Source organism: Phaethon aethereus, assembly GCF_964289735.1.
Source record: "Phaethon aethereus genome assembly, chromosome: 14".
Taxonomy (NCBI): Eukaryota; Metazoa; Chordata; class Aves; order Phaethontiformes; family Phaethontidae; genus Phaethon; species Phaethon aethereus.
Window position 1 is genome coordinate 8834695 of NC_138590.1, and position 24536 is coordinate 8859230.

General features: G+C 40.0%; 1 protein-coding gene across 1 annotated transcript; it reads left to right on the plus strand.

Annotated features, from left to right (window-relative positions):
• Positions 1-9864: 9864 nt before the first annotated feature.
• Positions 9865-17560, plus strand: IL12B (interleukin 12B; the record flags this gene model as incomplete). The annotated part of the gene is made up of 6 exons (XM_082005997.1): positions 9865-9946; positions 11926-12207; positions 13344-13461; positions 14483-14676; positions 15480-15625; positions 16980-17560. 6 exons carry the CDS (start codon positions 9865-9867, stop codon positions 17103-17105), a joined length of 948 nt encoding a protein of 315 aa, XP_081862123.1. The 3' UTR covers positions 17106-17560.
• Positions 17561-24536: the final 6976 nt, after the last annotated feature.

Genomic DNA, 24536 nt, shown 5'->3' on the forward strand with positions numbered 1-24536 from the left:
TTGACTTTCAGAAGTTGAGGGATGCTTCAGTGGTTCATTTGTGAAACATCTTTGCTTTCCAAATAGGCCTTCTATGACCTCATTCATTAACCGTCATAGGAGGTGTTAAAGCTCTTATTACATAATTTAAAATATCTTTTCACCACCTCCAGGAACCTGGAATTTTCTGACAGACAAAAACTGATGCAACAAGCTGCCTACATCATGACTGGACACTGAATCTTACTATGAATCCTGGTATCCCTGGTAAGATGGGGTCTCATTCTCAGTTTGAGTCTCTAGGCTTTAGCATAAAATAAATATAAATACACATTAATAATTACATAGCAAAATAGGAAGTTGTCATTACTTCCCTTTTCTTCCAGGTATATCCCTGCATACTTTAATTTATGTCCATCTTCCCCTTCAAAATAGCAATAAAAGCAGATAAGAGAAGTATTTGTTAAAATTATTACACTTTGGACTGACATACACGCACTAAGAGTACAATTGAAATTCTGTCAATACAGTACCGTATACACCGATGTCAGCTTGCTCTGCTGGGATCCTGAGCTTGACCAGAAGTTGCATGGCAGCAGTTAGCACAGTGCCAAGCCTGAACTACATGCCTTCTTAAGAAAGGTTCAGATGTACTTGTGAAATGCCATCTAAACATAGACTTAGTCAATGGAGCTACTAGCAAGAATAACTCCTCTGCTCTACTTGGCTCTCCTCTCATTAATGCCATGACAATAGGCCAGTACCTGAGCAATGTACACGTATAGAGCAGAGATTGTTTGTTTTCCCCAGAGGAGGAAGTGTGTGCAGATTAGAAGGGCAAGAAGGAGGGTTGGTTTGTTGTTTACAGGCACACTGAAGGCAGGATTTAAAAAAAAAAAAAAAAAAAAAAAAGAGCACTTGGAGCAGGAGAAAATTACATTTTCTGACTTCCTGGAACATTTCATTCAGAAGTCTTGGGCCATTTATGGAGAAAGACCTGTTTTCCTCCCTTCCTCTCCCCTAAAGTAGCATTACTTTTATGTCCAGATTTCTTACTATTAAAAAAAGTGAGAATTTTTAACTACTATCATCCTCTTAACACTCCAGGTGTTGTTTTAGATTTCCTGAGCCAAGCTCTGGTGCAGCTGGAAAAGAATGGCTATGAGGGTCCCAGATAAAGCTGGAAACTTATGTGAGTTTTTGCAGTATACTACCAAAAGGCTGGAGTGGTTCAAATTGTCTTTCATTGCCTTTGAGAATTTCCTCTTTCCCCCAGAAATGGGAGGAAACGAACAACATTTGTTTTCCCCAGATCTTCCCTCCACCAAAGCTGCAGTCACTTAGCACAGGCTACACTAGCCAGTGCAAAAGCAGCAGTGATTCATGAGCAGCGTGTGCCTCATAAGGCCCTTTGATACTGCATGCGGCCATAGAGATGTAACAAGCTCATACTGCATTAAAGGAGAACAGTATCTCATGTTGCCAACAGGTTATTATTTGTTTCACCTCTGAGACTGCAAATCCAAGTGCCAAAATGAATTGTTGCTGAAACACAATAATTAAAAAAAGTAAACTATCCTTCAAATACTGTGCTACTAAGTGAAAGGTGAGTGGTTAAAAATAGAATATTCCATATAATTCCATGAAAATTACAGCATAATGGCTCCTGAAAAATGAAAGCTCTGCAAAAGGTGGTATTATAACCAGTTTCTGTCTCTGAGGCATGCTTAACCTTTGCAATTCTTTTCTACTCCTGTTTTGCTTTAAGTCATTCACTGAACACTTTCTTAAGTGTGTGCGTTAAAAGCTGATATGTATCACAAAGTTAATTCCCACCTATCAACAAATATCTTTTGTAATGATACCTAATCAAATTGTTGTCTTTCATGTGAGAAAATCAATTAATATCTGAGAAAAGTATTTGATGAGTTTTAGATGATTAATACAATTCCAAAACCTGAGTATAATTTCTCAATAACTTCTCTACCTGAATGTTAATGTAGCTGTATTTTCTTCTCTTTGATGTCATCCTATAGTTCTCCACTTCATCTTTCACTGGTCTTTCTTCAACTGTGGCCAAGGAATAACTGAAGAGCAGTATGAGAGCATCAAAGCATTTTCCAGACTTTACAACAGATGGTCTCTAGTTAATTGTCCATATTGGAATTATTTTCCTACATTGCCTGTCCTAACACCAACACAGAAGTCTTAGGCATTAACTGGCTTTTGGTAAAGAAAATACAGGCTTTCCCAGAGATGTTCTTATGGCTTAAAGTACTGTGATGGACTACATTGGTTGTTGCCTGTTTTGTCGCCTTCAAGTTTATGTAGAAAGGCTACTGTTTCCTGTAGACTTGTTGATCCCAGTCCAAGAGTGTGATTCTGGGTTTTACACATCTATTGGTAACAATTGCTGGCTCTAAAACCTGTGACCAGTCTACCTACCTACACACATACCTTACGCTGTCACGTCTTAAATCAACTGACATTCCCATCAGTGTAATACAAATGTATACAAGTATATAATGAGGTTCTCTGCACAGTTACTCAGCTGAATTTGTTGCCCAAGGATTATACCCTTGCCTACTACTAATTTTTTGTGAATACCTGAAAAAGTGCTATATGCGATTCTAGAATTGCAAATAAATCAAGCGTCCCACCACCTTTGTATAGAAGTTGCCTGACAAACAAGAAAATGCTGCTTGAATTTAAATCAATAAGTTACTACTGGGTTTTTCCCTTTACTTTCAGTTTGATATGTTATTTCCCCCACCCCCAGCACTATATCCTGGCCTAAGTAATGGTGACAGTGGATTTCAAATAGTTGCAACATCATACTCAAGAAATGAGTGAACTTCACGCAAAGTGAGCAACTTGCATCTAGATCCCACAGTTGAGTAGAGCATACCAGATTTATCAAATGTGAGCAACAGATTTATGATGGAAACAGCAGGCTGATGTAGTAGGAAGCCTTGCATTGCACTGCGTTGCATTGGACTTGAAAAAAGGCAACAGACCATCCTCATACGCGTGTTCTGGGGGAAGAACTTTTGTGCTTTCCTGTGTTAAAGAGGACTGGTATCTCTATAGTTCTGCAATGAATCTTACAGAGATACTGGTTTCTTTTGTATCTCTGCCACATATTTTCTCAGTGACTATTTGCAAAAGATTTGGAAAAGCATATCATAGACTTAGTTACCAAAATCCCATTGACTCTCTGGAGTCATTTAATGTAGAAAATGTGATTTGGTTCTTAAATCACTTTTGAAATGTCATACCTCTTTTTGTTTTTTTTATCCTTATGCAAGATAGTACTATCTCCTTTCTCAGATTCTTTTTTTACTTTTAGTACCGTCTCTAAACACAGGCTGTGTGTATAATGGAGTCTCTGTAGAGACACCCAGTGCTTTGTGAGTTATAAGTTGACTGAGCAGATGTGGATTTCCTGGGGGAGAGGGGAGTGGGACTAAGAGATGAAAACTCCTTCTTTCCACTTCTCCTATGTAGCACCAACTAGTGCTCTGTGTCTACATGTATTTTATACCCACATTCAGCTCTACACCGAACAGTTTGCTCTAATCTGAAAGTTGAGTAACTACATTATCACGATACTGCCCAATTAATTAGGTCAGGCCACAGTAATACTATTGTGCAATTTCTACTCTGGAGGTAGTGGATGTCCTACCAGCTTGGAGCGCAAATGAGGTAAACATCTTATTATCCTCTCCACCTAAGAAGAGATACCCAAAGTCCCCATCTTGGCTGGCTGCTCTAATTATATCATAATGCAAATGAATTACTGTTGTATAAAGCTTAGATTTTTTGATTTTTACTAGAAGTGGAATGTATTTTTCCCCTCTTGTTTTGCATTTCTCTCAAGGTTGGATCTTGGTTCAGTGATTCAACACAGTAGCTTGCAACTGGAATTTTTTAGGCAAGTTCATTAATATGCTAATATTACACAGTATTTCCTGGTGAAGTCACATAAACCACTGTTTAGTGAATTATATAGAAAGAATAGAGTTCCCTTCTCACTACTACTACATTAATAATAACAGTAATAAAACTCAATCTGTGGCATTAATTTCCAAATTGACATCCATGCAAAATTGTGGTGAAATAACTGTGTCACTCCACAAAGCAAAAAATCATCTGTCCTTCCAAGGAAAGGAAAACCATTTTTAAATAGGCCATTTCTGCCAAAAAGGAGTGTTTCCATTGCGTTAGAGGAAAGCAAAACATGGACATAGAGTTTCCACCATTCTCTTTCAGCGTCATAGGGGAAGTAGGATAAAATGATGGGAGAGAAGCTGCTCTCCTCCAAATTTCCCCTTAAGAATATATGAGCTCATAATGGAAAACCAGACTGTCATCAAAAGATATTTTCACAATCTCTATGTTTTAATATTTAAAAATTCCTCTGATGGATCATAGCAAACTATCCCATCATGGAAGTTCCACACAGATGTGTCTATGTTCCATAACTGGCATCTAGGATTCTTGACACAAAGCTTGGGTACTGTATTACTCCATTTGTCCTCTAACAATAACTGAGCTAAGGCAATTATCTGGACTGTTTGCATGTGTAGGCAAACATACACCATGAAAATGTGTATTTACTTATATTAATTATTAACCATTCATGTTTCAGAACCAAGCAGGCATTTAGACACTACCACCAGGTTGGGCAGATGCTTAAGCTATGCATTAGTGACATTACAGTTGAAGAAAAAAAGTCATAATACATGGTTGACATAAGCAAACAGACAAGCTCGGATGGATTGAGGAGCAACCAGGCAACATGTATGTAAAGTTACTTGTGCCCATATTTATCTGCTCGGTTACTGAATGAAGGTTAATTTCCTGGTCATTGCTGGCTTGCTGTTAAACTTGTGTGTTATCACCGAAGAGAGTTTTGGAAATGGTCTTAAATGGGAACAACCTAACCTTGGTTCAGCCTGGGCTTTTTCCCATTTGTGTAAGGAGAGCTGCCCCAAGTGCTTCCCGGAGGCTGCAATTAGAACAGGCTGAGACTCCAAGGGGAAAGGGATGTCACTGTTCACTGAGGCTTCCTCCCTGCTCTCGTTACAAGGTTTCCCCTGGGAGGAGAAGCAGGTGAATGGGAATAAGGTGCACAGCCCAGTCTCCTTCTGACATGCATTTCAAAGGCAGTCAGGGACCAGGATCAGGAGGAGACAATTTTGTCACCTGGAACAGCTTGAATACCTTTCACTTGCCTGTGACCCAGCTGCTTCTGCCACATCTTTCTCAACATGCTTTCCCAGATTGCCATTTTCTCTTTCTGAACAGTGAAACAGCAACGGCAGAAGTGTCAGTGTCTGCATGGCCCACCTTTGGCAAAATGGCCTGGATAACAACAGCTGTTAAGGTAGGAGTGGGAATAGAAACAGTGTATGTGAATGGAGGACCCACCGCTGCCTGAGAAGACATTTGTCCCAAAGGATCATGTAAGAGAGGAAGACAAGCATCAGCCAGACGCAAAGATGGTACATGTGCTTGTAACCCACACGTCCTTCCAATGTGTGTGTGTAAGGCCGTGTGTATGTGTGGGAGGGGGAGATTAGAGCTTTTTGGGATAAGTGGAGGGTGGAGATGTATAGGCATTAATTAACATTTTGGAAGTGTCTGGTACTCTGGCTTATCTGTTATATTATTGATATGGATCTCAAATGAATAGTTCACTGGTTGCTGGTCAATTCTGTGTCATGAATAAATCAATAACCCGCTTTGATCCAGATTCAGTATACAGTATGTGAAAGAAGCAGTTTTTCTCTGTGACAGAGCTGCACTCACAGCCTGCAGCGTTCCCGCTCTGCTCTCGCCCAGCTCTGGCTGTGAGCTCTAGCAAAGGAAAGTCTGGGGCTGATGTTTGAGCAGCAGGTTGGGTACACTGGCCTCAGCAGGGAAGTTGTTAGGTACAGCTGAGATTGCAGTGCTCTAGTTTTGTGTTTTGCCAGATGGGAGGGAGTTAAGGCTCAGCTGCCAAAGGTGTATGTGATCCACTCAAGCAGTGTTTCTTTGAAGAGATGGCTAGGAGAGAAAAAGATTCCATTTGTGTAAAGCTTTCAGCACAGTTAATCCAGAGTCCTGAAACTACCCTCCTTCAAATTAGAGCATGCCAACCCTCCCTGCTGCTGTGCCTCGCAGATGTGTGACAATAAACAGGAACCCCAGGCACTGGAAACTGCTAGGTTCATAAGAAGTTTGTCTCACTGCTAATTTGGGTTGTTTCTCCTTTTGTTTTATGTTCTTGCCATGTTTGGGGACACCAAATATGCAACATACTACAGATGCCTGTGGTGTTTCATCTGTGTGAAGGACTTCTGAAAGACCATTGACTGTAGCAGAAGGGACCGGCACCATCTTTTCATTGCTGGATTACTACATTATAGCTTTGATCTCCAGGCTGTGGGAATACTCCTGTCACTAGAAAGCACACAGGATAGAGCTGTGCCTCTTTATGAATTCCTAAACCCTGCCAGGGTAAATTTCAAACCATTTTTTGGGCTATTATAAGCAATGTCTTTCTTCTTGCTTATAACTTTTCAGACATCTTATTCAGGCTTGGAACAGGGCTAGCACAACTCAGTTTGGTTTGCCTGACATAAAATGAATTGTTTTCTGTTTCACAAATAATAGAAAAAAATCAATAGAAACTTTTTCTGCATTTTCAAAGTATATGTTATGTATGGGGCTTTTCTTATGCTTGAGTACAGGTCTAAAAGGAACATCGGTTTATAAAGAAAAAACAATAGATCATATTTAAAAACTGCAACATAAAATAATGTGACAATCTCAGGGGTTTACCTCTGAGCCAGCACTAATTCTTTAATTTTTGGTTGACGTAGGTCTCAATTTTTAGAATAAAGACAATTCTAAAACAACAATTAAAAAGTAATTTTCTCTTAGCTCTACTTCCAATTGATGTGGTAACTGGGATTTTATTTCATGTAATTATCTTTTTTGTGTTTACCAGGTAGAAATAGATGTAGTATATCTAACTTTCTCTTTCTGTCTTCATAATATATTTTGAATATAACTGTCATCAGACGGTTTTAGAAGTTTACTTGGTCTGTATTTACTCTTCCTCAGATGATGAACCGGCAGTATGAGAGAGACAGAAAATCAGGCAGGAAAGGAAATGCCTCTGGCATAACATAAAGGTCATTGTAACAATCTCATAATCTCATTTCCTCTTTAAAGTTTACCTGGGAGTCCCAAACTTTTTTTTTTTGCTTTAGCTCTGGCGCTATGTAAAAAAGGAACTCAAGCCACGTGTTGCAATTCTGTGGTATTGCGGTGAAACGGAGCATCCCTTTCCTTTCAGAGTTTACAAGTATTTATAAAGGAGCCAGCACTTTGCTTCCTTCAGATCACAAGACCAGCCTGCCCAGCAACTTCAGCTAACAGGCATCACAGGAAAAGGTGAGAATTCCTTTCTTCTCTAACACTGGGCCAGTGCAAGTCTGGTACCAGCTGCTTCAGATGAAACTAGTGGAAACTTAGTTATGTATTTAAAAGTGTATTTAAATAGCTGTTGTGACATTTTTCTTAGGACAGTATTTATCTGCTTATGTGCCTAAAGTTAAGTACATAGTGTATATATGTATGTAGCTCATAGACTTGTTATCTAACTAACAGAACAGCTAATTTTGCAAGGTAATAATCTTTTGTGTCTTACCAATATTCAAATTGCTGGGGTATGTGCATTGACAAATATGTATTTATGGTCAGACCGTTCTGTGTTTTAAACAAAAATGCAACACCATTGACTTGGCCGGTCTGGATGACGTGCAGAGGTCCTTTCTGACATAAATTATTCTGTGATTCTCAGTGAAGGAATCTGTGCTGATTTACAGCATCTCATGCTCCAGACCACAGGGAACATACGACGTTGGTACACTCTCCTCATCTGTGAAGTGCTCAGGCAACTGCACTGGTTAGCAATGTTCAGCAACTGAGTGTATATCTGATTCATTTTTCAATAAAATTTTGAGATGGAGCGTGGTGGTGTTGTTCTCCCCCATCTCAAAAATTGAATAATTTTCCATTGAAATTGTTAACTTTTTTCATCAAAAACCTGAATTGTGAAGCTTCTCCCTAAAACCAGGAGAAACTTTTCTGTTTTCAAGGTTTCAATTTTATTGAAATGTTGATATGGAAAAGAAGGCATGTTTTACACCCTTCTCCTCCAATTTTTAGTTGGTATTTCGAATACTGTTTTTATGAAGCGTAGTGATGAATGCCATATTACAATGAAAGAAATTAGCATCTTTCAGAAAGTTGCAAAATGTATTTTTCTTTTGCAAATTACAGATAATCCTGCCTGCAGCAGGAAATCATCAGGAGCTAAGAATGTTTGCCTTTTAATGAAGCAATATACTGCTGATAGGCTGCCTGATAGTATCTGGCTTTTCACTGAGGCTCCTGCCTCTCTTTGAGTATCGATGCAATGTGAGCTGGTTCCTTCCCGAGATACTCTCTCCGGATACTGTACTTGTAGCTCCTGGTCCTATTAACAGCTGTGCTGTGTGGTGCACAAAACCAGGTGTCAGGCTTCCGTGGCATTGGTCCAGAGACAGCTGACTTCTGATCAAGGTTAAGGACTGCTGATAATAGCACGAGCAGCCAGTGAGTAACAGATTTGGTGCATGTAGAAATAAATACACACATACTCTTTCTCCATAAACCCAAATGAAAGTGTTTCATAGCACATGAGAAAAAATGAGGACTACTCCCCTTTCACTGAGAAAGACTGGTTTGGGTGGGAAAAAAACCTCAAACCACTTAATTTTGTGGGTTTTGTGTGCATTCAGACTCCCACTGTAGTCAGAATAGACTTTGAAAGATATATTCACCAATCTCTTTTTCTAAGTCATACTCCTATTCATTTGGCTTAATCTCCAGTTGAAAAAGGTCTGAAAGTGTATCTAAATAACTGTCATTAAAGTTTTTATGCACCCAGCAGTTACTACAATATTTGGCAAATATGTTTTGTGTTTCATGAAGAGCTCTAGCTGTATTTTGAATTCAGGGCAAATATACATTTATATATTGTATATACAGCTATATACTTATATATTCTCAAGTGAGATATGTGTACATGTCTCAAATGAACACAGCAAGAATGATACACCTGTCCAGCCATTTCTGCAAATATAGCTGTGGCCCTGAATCCAGTAGGAATTTTGCCTGAAATTGCTTGCAAAATTTATTAGACTATGCAACCACAGGTGGATACTAGAACTAGTACCAGTTAAGCAAGTCTCAGTATCAACGCCAGCTCTACACTGCATTACTGACACTGCTGTCACTTGTTCTCACAGAGGTGGTGATGACTACAGTCCAGCAAAGCACTTCAGCAGGTCCTTCATTTTATTTGCAATCCCTTGTTTTAATAGGACTACTTACGTGCTTAAACCAAGGAATATACTTATAAGCTTTGTATGCCTGGAATTTAACGTCCACTGATCCTTTAGTCCAATGCCTTGTTCATGCAGCTAGCCTCACTGGCATCAGCAGGACTTTTCTTGCATGAGGAATATTTAACTGAGGGACCTGGGAATGCTTCTGAGCTCCTGACCATATAAGACCTATGCACACAACAATTTCCTCTAAGTTCCGTGATTTCTCCTCTAAACTGGTTTGCAGTGTGAATAACAAGCAGATCAAAATCTTGGCTTGAGCTCCACTAGAAACCTGATATTTGATTTTTATGTAGTATGAGAGTTCTTAGAACAGGAAAATGTTTCTTCGTTCACTGGAACTGACTGTCTTATTATTATCCTGTCCAGCATTGAGCTTGGTTTCAGTACACACTCAACAATCCTCAATGAAGTTTAGTAATTTATTTTTTCCCTGCAGATGTCTCACCTACTATTTGCCTCACTTTCATTATTTTCCTTTGCTGCCCTTCTGGAAGCGCAGTGGAAACTGAGGGAAAATGGTAAGCAGTCTTCACTTACTGAGACCTACAGCTGACTGTAGGACACAAGGGTATTTTAGAATCATGCTTGTGTCCACAAGCACAGAATTTGTTAACTATAGTATCTTAGGCCAAGGTTCTTCTTATTTGTTTGTGAATAACTAGCCAACTAATTGGTATTAACGGAATAAATATTTAGAAGTCCTAAAATGTCATACAACAGCCATTCTGAATATTTGCATTAGAAACTGTCTTATTTCCTATTCCCTGTTCTCTTATTACAAAAGTTTCAGTCATGCAGTCTGGAAGCAGAAACTGTATCTTGTGACTTAGGTAATAGCTCACCAACAAACAAGTGAAGAATTAATTGCCAAAAGAATATTTCATAGTAAAACCTAGAAATAGTTCATCCAACTTTTGTGGTAAATAACTTAAATGCAAATACATTTGTAAAAATACAAGGGTCAGTAATAAACAAACAAATCTTTTTAATAACTTACTAGAAAATTGGGCTAAACTCAGATAATCAAATTTGCTGGTTTTATTCACCCAGTGTAGCTCCATCATCCAGGCTGTCTCCAATGCCATTACCCAAAAAGAAGGACCCTAATCAACGTGAGAAAAGCATTCTCAAGCTGACTGTGTTTTATTTGTAAAAAGTAATTCAATTACTTTTCCCTGTATCTTTACATTAAAAAATCGGTTATCCTGTGGGTTCCCTGGGCAATACCATGGTGCTGAAAACTGCAAATATGTTTGTCAATATTGAGAGTAATCTTTGTGTTCGAAATCTGTAAGATTTACCTTGCCTGTTCTTCAAATATCCATAAGCAGTTTGGCAAGCTTCCAAGCTTCCTAGAGTTGCATGTTTTCTGCCATTTTAGATTCAGCATTTGACATGTATTTCTTTGTGTTTCTTCTTTGTGATAAAGTCTTAAACCTCTCATTTTCATAGTGAAATGCTCTGGTGAAAGGGTCTTAGAGCTCACTGGAACTCTGATTTCCTGAGCTGAGTTCTTGCTGTGGTGTTGACACTCTAACAAATTTTTGACACTCTAAGAAACAAATTTTTGCCTCTTCTTGCATGTAGAAGACTCTCTGAGGGCACTGAACATGGTTGAGGAGTCTGTGAGAGCAGTAGTATGTCTGAGCAATGACAGTTAAATCTGAGAACTGTTACCACACAGAGGTGTAGGTGAGGTTCTCCAGCCAACCACAGCAAAGAGTCTAGAGCAGATAATGCTTCTTTAATGGAATTGTTCCAAATTATTTTGTTATGTGGTGTGTCTTCTAATTTAGAAAGACCAGCAGGGCACTTCAGAGTTACAAGATGGCATTTAGAAGACCACATCTCCCTGTTTCAGTCCACTTAGCTCTGCTGTAGCTCAGCGATCGCCTGTCTCTTATAATTGCTCCACTGGGCCCAGTTTGATAGGAGTACAGATTGTTCCCTGCAGAAAATGGAAAACAGCCTCAGCTACAGCAAATACAAACAACTTACCCAAAGCTCTGCTCCTTTCCATTGCTCAGTCACAGGCCTTTGCCTCTGAAGAGGGCAAAGTGTTGTAGCTTTGCACCATAGCAAAGCACCTTAGTACGGAGTGGTTTTACATGCCATTCTGTCAGCAAAGGCCACAGGCCACATGCAGGAGGGACACCTGGGCTCAGTGTGTCCTGGCATCCTCACCTTTAAAACAAAGGTCTCCGCCTACTTCCCACGGTTATGAACCACTGTAAGGTTCTCCGGGTACATGGAAAAAAATCCCTTCTTCCATTAATGTCTTCGCTATTGATCAGCAGGTTCTAGATACACTGTAAATTTCTATGTGGAACCTCTTTTTGTTAGTAAAGACTTTCAGGTGATGGTGAGGCCTTGGGCAAGAAAGCCAGAGATTTGTTAGCAGTTTTCCTGGAGAGTGGAGCTGAAAAAAAGGCTCAGTTCAATCTTCACACTGTTAAGTATGAGTAGCTGCTAACATGTCTTTCTCTGCAATGTCCAGTGTACGTCATAGAATCAGAGTGGAATGATGAGACGCCAGCTAAAAGAGTGGCACTCACCTGTAACACATCTGATGAAGCACTCCCAGTTTACTGGAAAAAGGGTACCGAACTGAAAGGAACTGGAAAGACTCTGACTACCGAAGTGAAAGAGTTCCCAGATGCTGGCAACTACACCTGTCTGACAGCCGATACCCATGAAATTGTCAGCTATGATTTCTTTCTCATAACTAAAATAGACTCCAATGGGCAAATGATAAGGTCAATTCTGAAAAGCTTTAAAGGTATGGTCGTAAGATGATGTGATGTATCTTGCTCAGCTTTGTGCATTGTAGCTTTGTGAGGACCAGAGGGAGCTCTCTGGAGAAATGCATGAGAAATACCCACTTTAAAATGGGTCCTCTTCAAATGCTTTACTGACAGCGAAAGGCAAATGATTACTTTTGTGGGTCTGTATATGGTGCAGCTAATGAGCAGCACAGGAATCAGCTGGCATGGTATTAATTTAGGAGACTCTAGACCTATAGGATGGAGTGATGGTAGGAATGATTAGATACAGGATAACATCAATACCACACCACTGCTTTTCTGGTAGGGGAGCAATTGACTTGCTTTGCCTCCATCTTACAGACTTAGCACTCAGGAGAGGGTTTGCAAAATCAAGGCTACATGATTTGGCAGGACCAGGGACTGACCTAGATTTTAAGTGCTGTCATTTGGGCTTCTCCATTCACAATTAACCCACTGGGACAAGCGTGTGATGCTTTGCATTTTCTGCATGAACCTCACTCATTGGTGTCTCATATTGCAGTCCCTCACTGTAGTGCCAAGATCTTAGGAATTTCCAAGGCTTCTTCCCTGGCTCCTGAACCCACATATCAGATGCAGTAGGCTGGTCTGCCAGTCAGCTGTACAATACAGAGCTGTTGAGAGCCTGCAGTGCAGAAACAAAACACACACCTATACTGAGGCCTCATTCACTTCTCACACTGGAAATACTCAAGTGCCCCAGTGTGTTGAAGACCTGAGATTATCCACTGTGTGCACTCTCATGCACAGGGTAACAAATACACGGGTTTGCCAACTGAATAGCTGCAATGTTTCTTTGTGAAAGGAACAGTGGATTTGTCTATATAAATCTCTTACTGACAGCTATCTGCAACAGCTTGGGTATGCTCTAGCTCCTGTCAATAGCCACACAGATTGGTTAATGTGGTGCCATGTAAGCCAGCCTTCAGCCACTTAACTGTGGTTATATGGCTTTTAACTACAGGTGGCTGCCCAAGGGGCAGTATCCAACTGTGTCTGCCTATGTACCCACCACCTGCCAAAGTAGATGGGAGTCTGTTGAATTACTGTTTTCACTCTGTGTTTGGCAAAAAGAGTAAAAAATTCCCATTTTCTTTCTTTTTCCATCTAGAGCCAAACAGGACATTTTTAAAATGTGAGGCAAAGAACTACTCTGGAATTTTCATGTGTTCATGGATGACAGAAAATGAGAGTCCAAATGTGAAGTTCACAATCAGAAGTCTAAAAGGGTAAAAGCTTGTACTTTCCTCATAGTAAGGCTGGAACAGCCCTTTGTGTTACTCTGTGTAGAGGATCCTGGATTTTAGGCTACTAAGGATATGTAGAAGGCGAGGAATCCCACTTCCAGAGTCTGAACATCTGCAAAATGTTTCGAGCCATCACTGGGACTAAAAACTAATAAGGGCATGGAAGTTGCTCAGAAATTAATAAAGACTTGCAAATGGAGCCCCCACTGGACTATTACAGCTGCCACAGTACAGCCACAGAATAACTTAAGCAATAGCAAAAACAGTTCATGCAGGGGAGAGAGAGGAAGTTGAGCCAAAAGCAGAAACAATCATAGCACTGAGTGCCTTTGCAGCAGATCCAGTGGAATTAAGGGAGTGGGAGGCTGCACCCACTGCAAAAGCCACATGTCCACTGACAAGTCTCTGTTGAGGAACACTGCAGAAACCTGCGAGGGAAATACGTGAGGGGAACCTTGTGGGGATTTCCTACCTCCCACTACTCTTGAGGGTTTCTCCAAAATATGGAGTGCTTGAGCAAAGGTCACTTCAGTTTATTAAAGAAGAAACAACTGCAAAGTGTTTTATTTCAACAAATGCAAAAATAGAACCAGATTCAGGTAGTACTTTATAGATGGCTTTTGTTATTTATTTCCCAATGGATACATTTTAACCTTCCCTTATTTCTTCCAGCAAGGTTTTGGAAAGGGCTAAGGAACAAAGTAAGATACCAGAGCTTGTCATGGGAGAGTGGTGTAATAAGAAATGAGATATCCTGTTTAAACCTAAAACACTAATTCCTTCTGCTAAGGCAGAGGGGCTTTTGTGATTTTACATTAATATATAATACAGCACTGAGGATGTAAGAACTCCCACTGAACTGTTTCTGCAGCTGTTGAAGTGCAGTCATAAAATGATACAGGCAACAGCAAAACATTACCTTACCAACTACATGTTACCATTGTGGCAACAAATCCTCAGAACAAACCAGCATTTCCAGTACTTTTCTTTGTTCTGTATTCAGCTCTCAAGCAGATGTAACCTGCAGCAGCCCTGTAGCTCACACTGATAAATCAGTGACTGAATACACAGTCCAGTGCCAGAAGGAAAACTACTGTCCATTTGCTGAAGAGCATCAGCCGACAGAGATGTTCCTGGAGGTTATTGACGAGGTGGAATATGAGAACTACACTAGCAGCTTCTTCATCAGAGATATCAGTGAGTAGACCAGGAATCATGATTAATTCTTAGCTTTATTCTTGCTGCTGATAGTGGAACTAACAATGGTAACTGATCAAACCAAGCTTGTGAATCCCTGCCCTATTCTACTGCAAATCTGTATCAAGCCCCCAGTTACAGGAACAGGGGAAAACAAATCATAGCAGCAGTCCGTAAGAGGATGAGGAAGTGAAGAAGCAACATCTCCCTAGCTTGTGACCTCCAACCCTCTCACCCCCACATCTCCCAGAAGTTTCTGTAGCCTTCCCTATTAGATGGACATGTTTTGGAAGGGGTATGTGGGAAATGTTAGAGAATAACCAGTAATCCAGCAGACTGTTCTCTGAAAACTGCAGATTCACTCAGAAAATGGCTAACACTATGTATGCTTCCCCCTGACCCACTCTTACAGATGGGCATCCAGAGCAGGTTAACAGAAACTAATGGGAAATAAAAGGAACAGCTGTGACCACAATGGAAAGTGAAGCAGCATCCTAAAGAAACAGATGTTTTGCTAAATGCCCTAACAGTCATGTAGTTGAAGATATACCTCTGGGTCCAAGACAGCCCTCTGCAACCCTCCAGGGAAAAAAAAAAAGAAAGATCTTACCCAGAGAGACTGCAAGTGTGCTTAATTTTCCGTAAGAAGCATACGAGGCAGTTCTTACACATCATGCCTACTCCTCTTTTAATCTCATGGAGGCTCCCAAAGCCGATTCCTATAAAAGTATCAACAGTAGTACACCAACACTGGATATTATGCCGCTAATGTGAATTAATCCCTTCTATATTTTCTCTTGCAGTAAAACCTGACCCACCCCAATGTCAGTATGTGGCCACAAATGGAACAGTGACCTGGACATATCCCAGAACATGGAGCACACCAAAGTCCTACTTCCCTTTGACTTTCAGGGTGAAAGTTGAAAGTACAAAGAAACGCAAAAGCCAGGTAGAGATACAACATTTGAAACATGATTTTCTTGCTTGGACAGTATAAGTAATATAAGCTTAGTACGCAAGAATCGTGGACTAGAATAAAAAAAAAAAAAACAACAAGAAAAACACAAAACAAAAGGGTGCTGAGACCCAAATGTGGCAAGGTTCTGTCTTGGCAGAAAAAGACCTCCTTCCCAGTTCTATGAGCAGCAAGATCCAAACAACACACTCTGGGTTGGATGCAACCCTGATGTAACTGAGGAGATAAAATCGTGCCCAGCATTGCATAGCTGTGCTAGCATGAGAAAAGTATTTACTAACTCATTAGTAGGCTGTGTGGATCCTAATGTGGGAAAATCCCAATTTCCAAATCAAGAAGTCTAGGATCTGTTGCACTGATTTCCTTGTGTGTTGTTTGTACCTGGGGCAGCTCAGACTTTCTTTATAGGTAAACTGGCAAATAAGGAATCAATGACTCATTTGGTAGCATTTCTGTGGAGACTGGCGAAGACTACAGCCTTTGCCACTCACTTTCCAGTTATTAGTTAATTGTTAACTAAACATTGCTACTCTGTATTAGCTTTAAATCACAAAATGGTTTTGCTTCCTTTGCTAATGCTCATGGATACACTAAAGGACACACAACAGCAGTATGACGATTTGCCTAGGTTGGCAAAGAAATCAACAGCGGGACTGGAAAGAAAAACACAAACAAGTTGACCACAGTGCAGGTCCAGTGCTCTTCCTTGGTCCAGCAATCAGAAAAGTCAACAAATGTAATGATCATTCCAGTTTGTCAATTGATTAAACCAAAGACACTAGAGGATGTCTTTTTCTATGTGAAAAAAATAAGCAAGCCTGTACCGGCAGATGGGGCCATTCCCCTAGTGCTGACTCCTTGATTTTCATAGGGTTGTCCTGTACAATCCGTTAGGTAGAGAAACTGGTGAGTCTATGGAGTGCTGCTTGTGTCAGCCACAAGTCCTCAGTAGAAATTTCAATGCTACTGCAAAGCAGCAACTTCTGTCTTTTAGGGTTCCCACTCTGGGAGAAGAAGAAAAAAAGATAAAAACCCAGATAAACATATAAACCCTTTGTTTTCAAAGACTATTTCAGTTTGTGGTTTGGGTCACTTTACAATAGTAACTTGAGTGGAAAGTGGGGTTTTTACTTTGTTTCTACTGAGGCTCAAGTTCTCATGAGTCCTCAAGACTTTGGTATCTGTGGGTGAATATTGGTGCCTTCAAAACAAGACTACCAGTGGGGTTTTTGAGTTACATGTGCTTGTTGCGATCTGTCTGAGACTTTACTGTATGTTCTTGCTTGACCCTTTACAATCCGCTGATGGAGCTGTGCCCTGTTCATAGGTCTATGATGCTGATGAGCCACCTATTCAGATTCCAACAACTGGGACAAAAGACAAGATCTCTGTGCAGGCCAAGGATCACTATTACAACTCATCCTGGAGTGAGTGGTCTTCACTTTGCAGGTAAGACTTAAAGAACCTTCTACTGGAGGAGCAGGGATGATTCCTCACCTAGGAGAGTAAGGAGTCTACGAACTTCTTCTGCTTCTTAAATTGCTTCATACTTCCTTGTAAGCATTTTTGTCTCCTGAACATTTTTTCGTGAAGTTTCTGTAAGAGAATGAACATGTAAATGTATTGGGCTGTCTAAACAATGATTCTCTTAAAAAAAAAAAAAATAAACCATTAGAATCCATTTAAAGCAGAGCTGAAACTGTGGATGTAGGTTCATGGACATGGATAGGGTTCTACCTAACTAGGCAATTATAAAATATTCTTTAAGAAATATATAAGTATTTGGCCGTTGCTAGTGTAACCCATGCTGATTTTATGCTTTCTGTTCATTGATAGCTTATGAATCAATGTTGAGTGTCCAGATAGAGCAGACAATCCATATACGACCAAGTTTTACCAGTAAAATGAGAAAGGGAGTGAGTGAAAGAGAGACAGAGAGAGGAGATACTTGCTATTAGAAAGAAAAGCTATTAGCAGCTTCTGCTAGTCCTAGGAATGACTGCTTTCTTATTCTGTGAATTGATTAGTGTTCTTTGACAGCTCTAAATTACTCTCAGCCTAGCTTTCCAGGTCAGAACATATTTTTAAATATGGAAATAGCCTCCTTCACATCAACACCCACAAGAATTATGCAGATTTTTAAAATCTTCTTCCTCTCTTCTGTTTTGTAATTTTGGGGTGGGTTTTTTTCAATTAGATGTAGATGCAAATCTCTCTGACCTCCAAGTTTCCTGAATCACACTGTTGAAAAGTTGTAAACTTGCAGCCCTATTGAAACACTTGAAATGAGACCACACTGTTCTGTGGATACAGTCATCTTTGGTACAGGGGCATTTATAGAGACAAACGGGAATTGAAGGAAATTTTCAGAAGGGCTGTAGCTGGAGAGGTGCCTAACTCTCATTAGTCGAAGCTCAATCCCATCAGACAGGGGAACTTCTCAGCCTTGCATTATGTGGTCCTGAGTCCTTTATAGAAATTGAGTGGTGGCATTTCACTAGGTGGCTCAGACAAGCAAAGCTTTACTGAGAAATGGACTAAAAATCTAGGTGTGAGGAAAATAAAGATAATTCTTGTGTAAATTTCCTTTCTCTTGTTTTACAGATAACCAGTAAGAGATTCTAGGAGAATGCTCCTAAGGAAAGTAAAGAATGAATTAGCACAAGAACATAAGCATAATTAGAAGAAAAACCTGCATTTGAGATTATTAAGAAGACATAACATATCTTTTTTTGTAATAGGTTAATACAGTCCTGATTTTGGCAGCTCTTTGAAATTCCCCAGATTTGAATAACACCTTTAGCACACATCATGTTATATTAACATGTGTAGTATTTTGACACATCTCTGTCAGCTATTACTGTAGGTTCTGCATATTATGGTATTGCATTTATTTATTTATTTATTTGTTGTTATTTATTTACTTGCTAAGAATTGCAATGTCAGATAATGGCAGCTGCTATTCAAACTGTTTCATGTGTTAATTTATTTGGAAAGTAACTTACTGAAGGAACTGGTTTAGTAGTCCATTATTTAATTGGTTAATTATTTGATTATTTAATTATTTATTTTTATTTATTTTGTTGAAAGCCTTGGCTGCGTGAGGCAGCTATGTATCATGTATGAGGGCCATCTTCATCTTCCAGTCTGATGGCAGATGTTTTAGTAGAAAAAGGAATTGCAAGTTCAGAATTCTAGAAATGTTATCTGCTGCATTTTGTCAGCTGTCTGTGCTTACATCGTGTTGATGCCCAGCTGGTGAACACTGCAAATGGTTTTGCATGAGAGATCAACCACTCTCAAAGCCCTACACTTGCAGCTGAACCCAAGCTGCCATGGAAGCACTGGGAATGCTGGTGGGGAGGCAGCTTTGAGGCACTGTGGTTGATAGAGTCCTGTTGCCACCTCTCATGAACATGAAAGGAAATGGAAGCCAGTGTCTGAACATAACACCTCCTAAACAAAACTCCCTTTCATGCTTGTGATCATTAGAGGCCATTTATTGAGTGACCCATGTCTACCCAGTGCATCTCTTGCAGTGGAGTTTTCTGACAGTAAAATTAATTCAGACCTGCTGTGCCACAGGCACAACCACAGGGCATGAGTAGTCAGGAATCTGCAACTGAAACCAAGACAGCTTAAATTATTTAAAAGTTTAACTGCAATGTATCTGATATAGAATCATAGAGTCATTTAGGTTGGAAAAGAGCTTTAAGATCATCAAGTCCAACCGTTAACCCAGCACTGCCAAGTCCACCACTAAACCATGTCCCTAAGCGCCACATCTACATGTCTTTTAAATACCTCCAGGGATGGTGACTCAACCACTTCCCAGGGCAGCCTGTTCCAATGCTTGACAACCCTTCCGGTGAAGAAATTTTTTCCTACTATCTAATCTAAACCTCCCCTGGCGCAACTTGAGGCCATTTCCTCTCGTCCTGTCACTTGTTACTTGGGAGAAGAGATGTACACCACCTGCTGCAACATCCTTTCAGGTAGTTGTAGAGAGTGATAAGGTCTCCCCTCAGCCTCCTTTTCTGCAGACTTGAACAACCCCAGTTCCCTCAGCCGCTCCTCATAAGTCATGTTCTCCAGACCCTTCGCCAGCTTTGTTGCCCTTCTCTGGACACACTCCAGCAACTCAAGGTCCTTCTTGTAGTGAGGGGCCCAAAACTGAACATAGTATTTGAGGTGCAGCCTCCCCAGTGCCGAGTACAGGGGTACAATCACTTCCCTAGTCCTGCTGGGCACACTATTTCTTGTATTTCAGAGAACAATTGGTAACTGGTTTTATATGTGGATGTTAAGCATCTAAGTAAAGTTACAGTTTTAGAATACAGATTTTTATAGTTCATTTTGAAAGTATTTCCTTAGTACTGCAAGATGTGCTAGGTGTCTTCACAGAAACTTAGGAAAAAAAATCAAGTCCTGGTTCTGAACTGCTTACAGTGTAAGTCCCCAGGTCTGGAAAGAAGCAGAAGTGTGTGTTGAAGCCTGTATATTTTTGTCAAAACACCTAAAGTCCTGACTTTCAGGAGGGCAAAATACATTGAAATATCTTTGAGGATTTAGGCCTTAATCCCTGATACAGGATCACTGAAATTAAAGAAAGGCTTCCATTGTGACCATGCTTCCTTTTTTTCCAGTATTAGAAATGGGTGGTAATTTAAGATATTTAAACATTGAAATGTGGGAAGTATCTGATATTTCAGAAAACTTTTGATAATCTAGTTACAAGTGCTGTTAGTATTTATTAATATTAAGTGTATGCATCTTATTTCTGCTATAAATGCAATTTACTGTGTGTTTTACAAAGGAGCCAGTAATAAATACATCTGAAAACAAGAAAATCTTGTGATCTTTTAAGAAAAATGGATAATATCAGTCTTCACTTTCCTACCAGCATATTATACACCAGAGGCAATGTCTGCAGGGAGAAGTCATGTTACTGATTAATGCTACCAAATTCATGGCCTGTAAAATTGTACAGGACAACACAGAAAAGTGATGTCTGTTAGTCAGCTTTTAAACCCTCTTCTGCAGGCCATGAAGTGATTGTTTCTTTTGCAGTCTAAGAGTACACTGAAGCTCACTGGCCTTTGTGGTCAGGAGGTTTGCAACTGAAACGAGGCTGATATGTATCTTGAGGTCTTTGAGGTTTCTCTCTAATACTGTTGGTACAGCGTTCAGAATTAGTAGGACCTTCCTGTTCTTCAGATATCTGGGTTGAAACCCTGGCACTATTAAAACCAATCATTGAAACCTCTCATTAACTTTCATTCAGCCTAGGCTGAATGTGTCAGGCTAAATTTACAAGTATCCTGACAAAGACTATATTGATCTATTACCTTTAGAGGTATATGCCTTTCTGTGCCATGATCCCATAAAGTGAGCTAAACCTCCCTACAGGCAGCTTTTATGGCATAAATCATGAGGTAGTTAGGAGCCGGTAGTGAGAACAGTCATTGTCTAAGATTCTTCAGAAAAATATCAAAGCACATCTTGAAACTGCCCCCTTTTCTACAGAAATCAAGTTAATTGTAAGGTAGCTGCTCTCTGAGACATAAGGTTGGCTTCAGTCCTTGACTATCCATTTCCTGGGCCTTATATGGATCCAGTGCCTCTGAATATCTGCTCTAGAAATTTTCAGACAGTCCTTCTCTGAGGAACTCTCTAGATTGTACCAAAAGGTGTTACTATCACAGCACAAATATTCACTAGGGTGGCTCTATACACTGGAGGTCATTTCCTAACATACTCCATCCAGTCAAGAAAATAATAGCTGATGTGTCAGTTAATCCGTGTACTTCTCTTTCTTAACTCCTTGTTGGCTTGCAAATAATCTGGAAACCTTCTTATAAATATTACAATGTATAGACTCAGGCTGCATCATTGTGCATCAGGCTGCACAATGTACAAAATCACTCCCAAGAAACTTTAGATTGCAAAATCAAAGCTTCTGAAATAAAATAATAATAAAACTAAGTTCATTCCTGAGGCCCCTATGGTATGAGAGTCATTGATCATATAGACACATAATAGGTCTTCTATGGGACCTCTGTCTTAGTGACACACCGTTCTCTGGGAAGGGGCATCTCCTCCAGCTTTCTATTCATACTCATCATTCAACATGTGGCTTTAGGTTTTGCCTACCACACACCTCCCTAAATCTGCACTGAACAGAGACTGACTAATTCCCTCCAGGGCTTTTTGTGGGTGCTCCTCATCTTAAAGAATGCTTTACAAATAGTTGGTGTACTTAACGAAGCACTAATAGGTTGCAGTAGGAGCTTGCTATCCTCTAAGTGCTTCAGCCATCAGAGCTGGATAAGCAGGCACTTGCTAACAGCAAAAGGAAAAAAAAAAGGCTTGTGTCTAATTAGGGGTTCTGTGGGAGAACACAGATTTCAGGTCCAAATGCTTCATATCTACCCCTCCTTCCGTGTTGACCTTCATCCCATCCGTCTTCTTTGTAAGTTGTAGCTTCTCTTTTATAAAAGTTGTAATATTTTAATAGAGGCAAAACCAATGTATGTCTTCTAACCATGTTCTGAGACATGAAAAAACCTTAAAAGAAACCTTTCCTCAAATCACAGAATCATAGAATCATAGAATAGTTTGGGTTGGAAGGGACCTTTAAAGGTCATCTAGTCCAACCCCCCTGCAATAAGCAGGGACATCTTCAACCACAGCAGGTTGCTCAGAGCCCCATCCAACCTGACCTTGAATGTCTCCAGGGATGTGGCATCTACCACCTCTCTGGGCAACCTGTGCCAGTGTTTCACCACGCTCATTGTGAAAAATTTCTCCCTTAGACCTAGTCTGAATCTGCCCTCTTTTAGTTTAAATACATCAGTTTGACTGACTTCAGTGTGACAGAACTTCAAAGTGCTAAACACCTGGAAATTACAACTTAAAGTACAAAATAGAAGGCAATTTAAAATAAGCCCTATTCAATGCTCACTGTCCAATTCATTCAGTGCTACGTGTTAAGATGTTAATGCCTGTTTTGCATATATCTGTGAAGCATCAAGTCATTCAGAAACATCAGTGGTATGGCACTAACTCAAAGGATTCACAAGCTAGTTGCACAATCGTAGGTATCACAGCCTTGTAATTTATCTTAAAGAGATCAGAAGATACAAAGAAAAAGAATAAAGATCAGCTTCAGCCTTTGCAGAGAGTCCTGGTGTTGTGTTTTTTTACTTTCTAAAATAGCATATGAAACCTTCAGCTGGGATCTGTCCCAGCTTGATACCTGCAATTTTACAGAAAGGCTCCTTTGATCTTTCTTAAGGTGTGGAAAATGGGAAACTCACCTTCCTTCAGGCAAATACCCAAATGTTTTGGCACAGCTTGATGCCTTAAGAAATACATCATTTGATTCTCAAATCTTCCATTGAGCAAGACTTTAAAAGTCTGATACTTTAATTGCATATGGGTGGACAACCCTAACCACCCACACACAATAAAATTGAAGGAGCCCGTGTACTGGGTTGCATATAAACATGTACTGGAATCACTAAGAGGTCTGAATTCCCACCTGTGACCATATCAATATCTATCTTGGCTTGTACATTCTTCCCAGGTATACATGGTGTATGAGAATATGTTTTTTAGCTATTCCATGTGCCATTTTCTCAGCACTGTTTATGACCTCAATGTAAGGCACTCCATCATATGAATGGGAACAAGCTACTGCACATCAATCCTCCCATGCAGAATAAAGCAGGCTCTTTAATGACGTGCTGCAGCAGCATATTTGGCATCACATTTGTGCTCCATTCAGGGCTCCTGAAATAAAAGCAATATATCAATAATTGTGACAAATGTTCTCACTCTCAGAAGAATATGCACTAATATTTTATCAAATGTAACAGGCCTGTTAAAGTGAATAAACATTTGTTTACCAAGGAATTGCTTTTTCTTCTTCAAAATAACAACTTAGAGAGGTAAGAAGTTGGGAAAAACAAGATACAATGATAAAAGCAGAAAACTATCAGAGGCCCCAAATTAACATACATGTATTCAAACAGTAGCTCCCAGCTGAATGGAAACCAGTACGGGTCATTCAGCTTACTTATCCAACCTTAGGCCTTATTTATCCAATTCTGGGAAGCAGCTATTACTAAACAGCTTTGAACACTTGTTTTCCAACAAACAACATTTTTTTTCAAGTAGCTAAAATCAATCCAATATGCTACTCTATTGTCCATGTCCGCTTTGTCAAATCTAGAAATGTTAACTCATAAGGACTAATATAATATGCCACAAAGCCCCTAAGCAGCTGACTGCCAGTAGCAGTTAACATTGATAATCTATGAGAATCACAGAATCAGTTCAGGCTGTAATGGACCACTGGAGGTCACCCTGCCCTATCACCACACCATGGCCAGTGTAGAACAGATCTCTTTTTTAATATCACTGATAATATCTCTGGGCAACCTGTTCCAATGCTTGTCTACTCTCATTGTGAAATTTGTTTTCTTCACACCTAACCGGAATTTCTCTTGCTGCAATTTGCACTATTCTCTTTCACTGTGTACCTCTGAGAAAAGTCTGACTTTTGTCTTCTCTGTACACCCCTATAAAGTAACTGAAGACAAAAATGAGACTTTGCCGTCTTTCTTCAAACCGAACAAACCACTTATCTCAATCTTTCCTAGTATGACATGTGCTTCCTCCTTCTAAATATCCTGGTGGTCCTTCACTGGGCTTGATCCAGTATTTCAGTGTCTTTCTTGGCTGGGGAGCCCAGAACTGTACACAGAACTCCCGATGCAGCCTCGTAAGTGCTGAACAGGGGGAAACAATGGTGTTTTTGACTTGATGATTACATTCTTATTAATATAGCCCAGCATGCAGAGCTGGACTTGTTCACTAG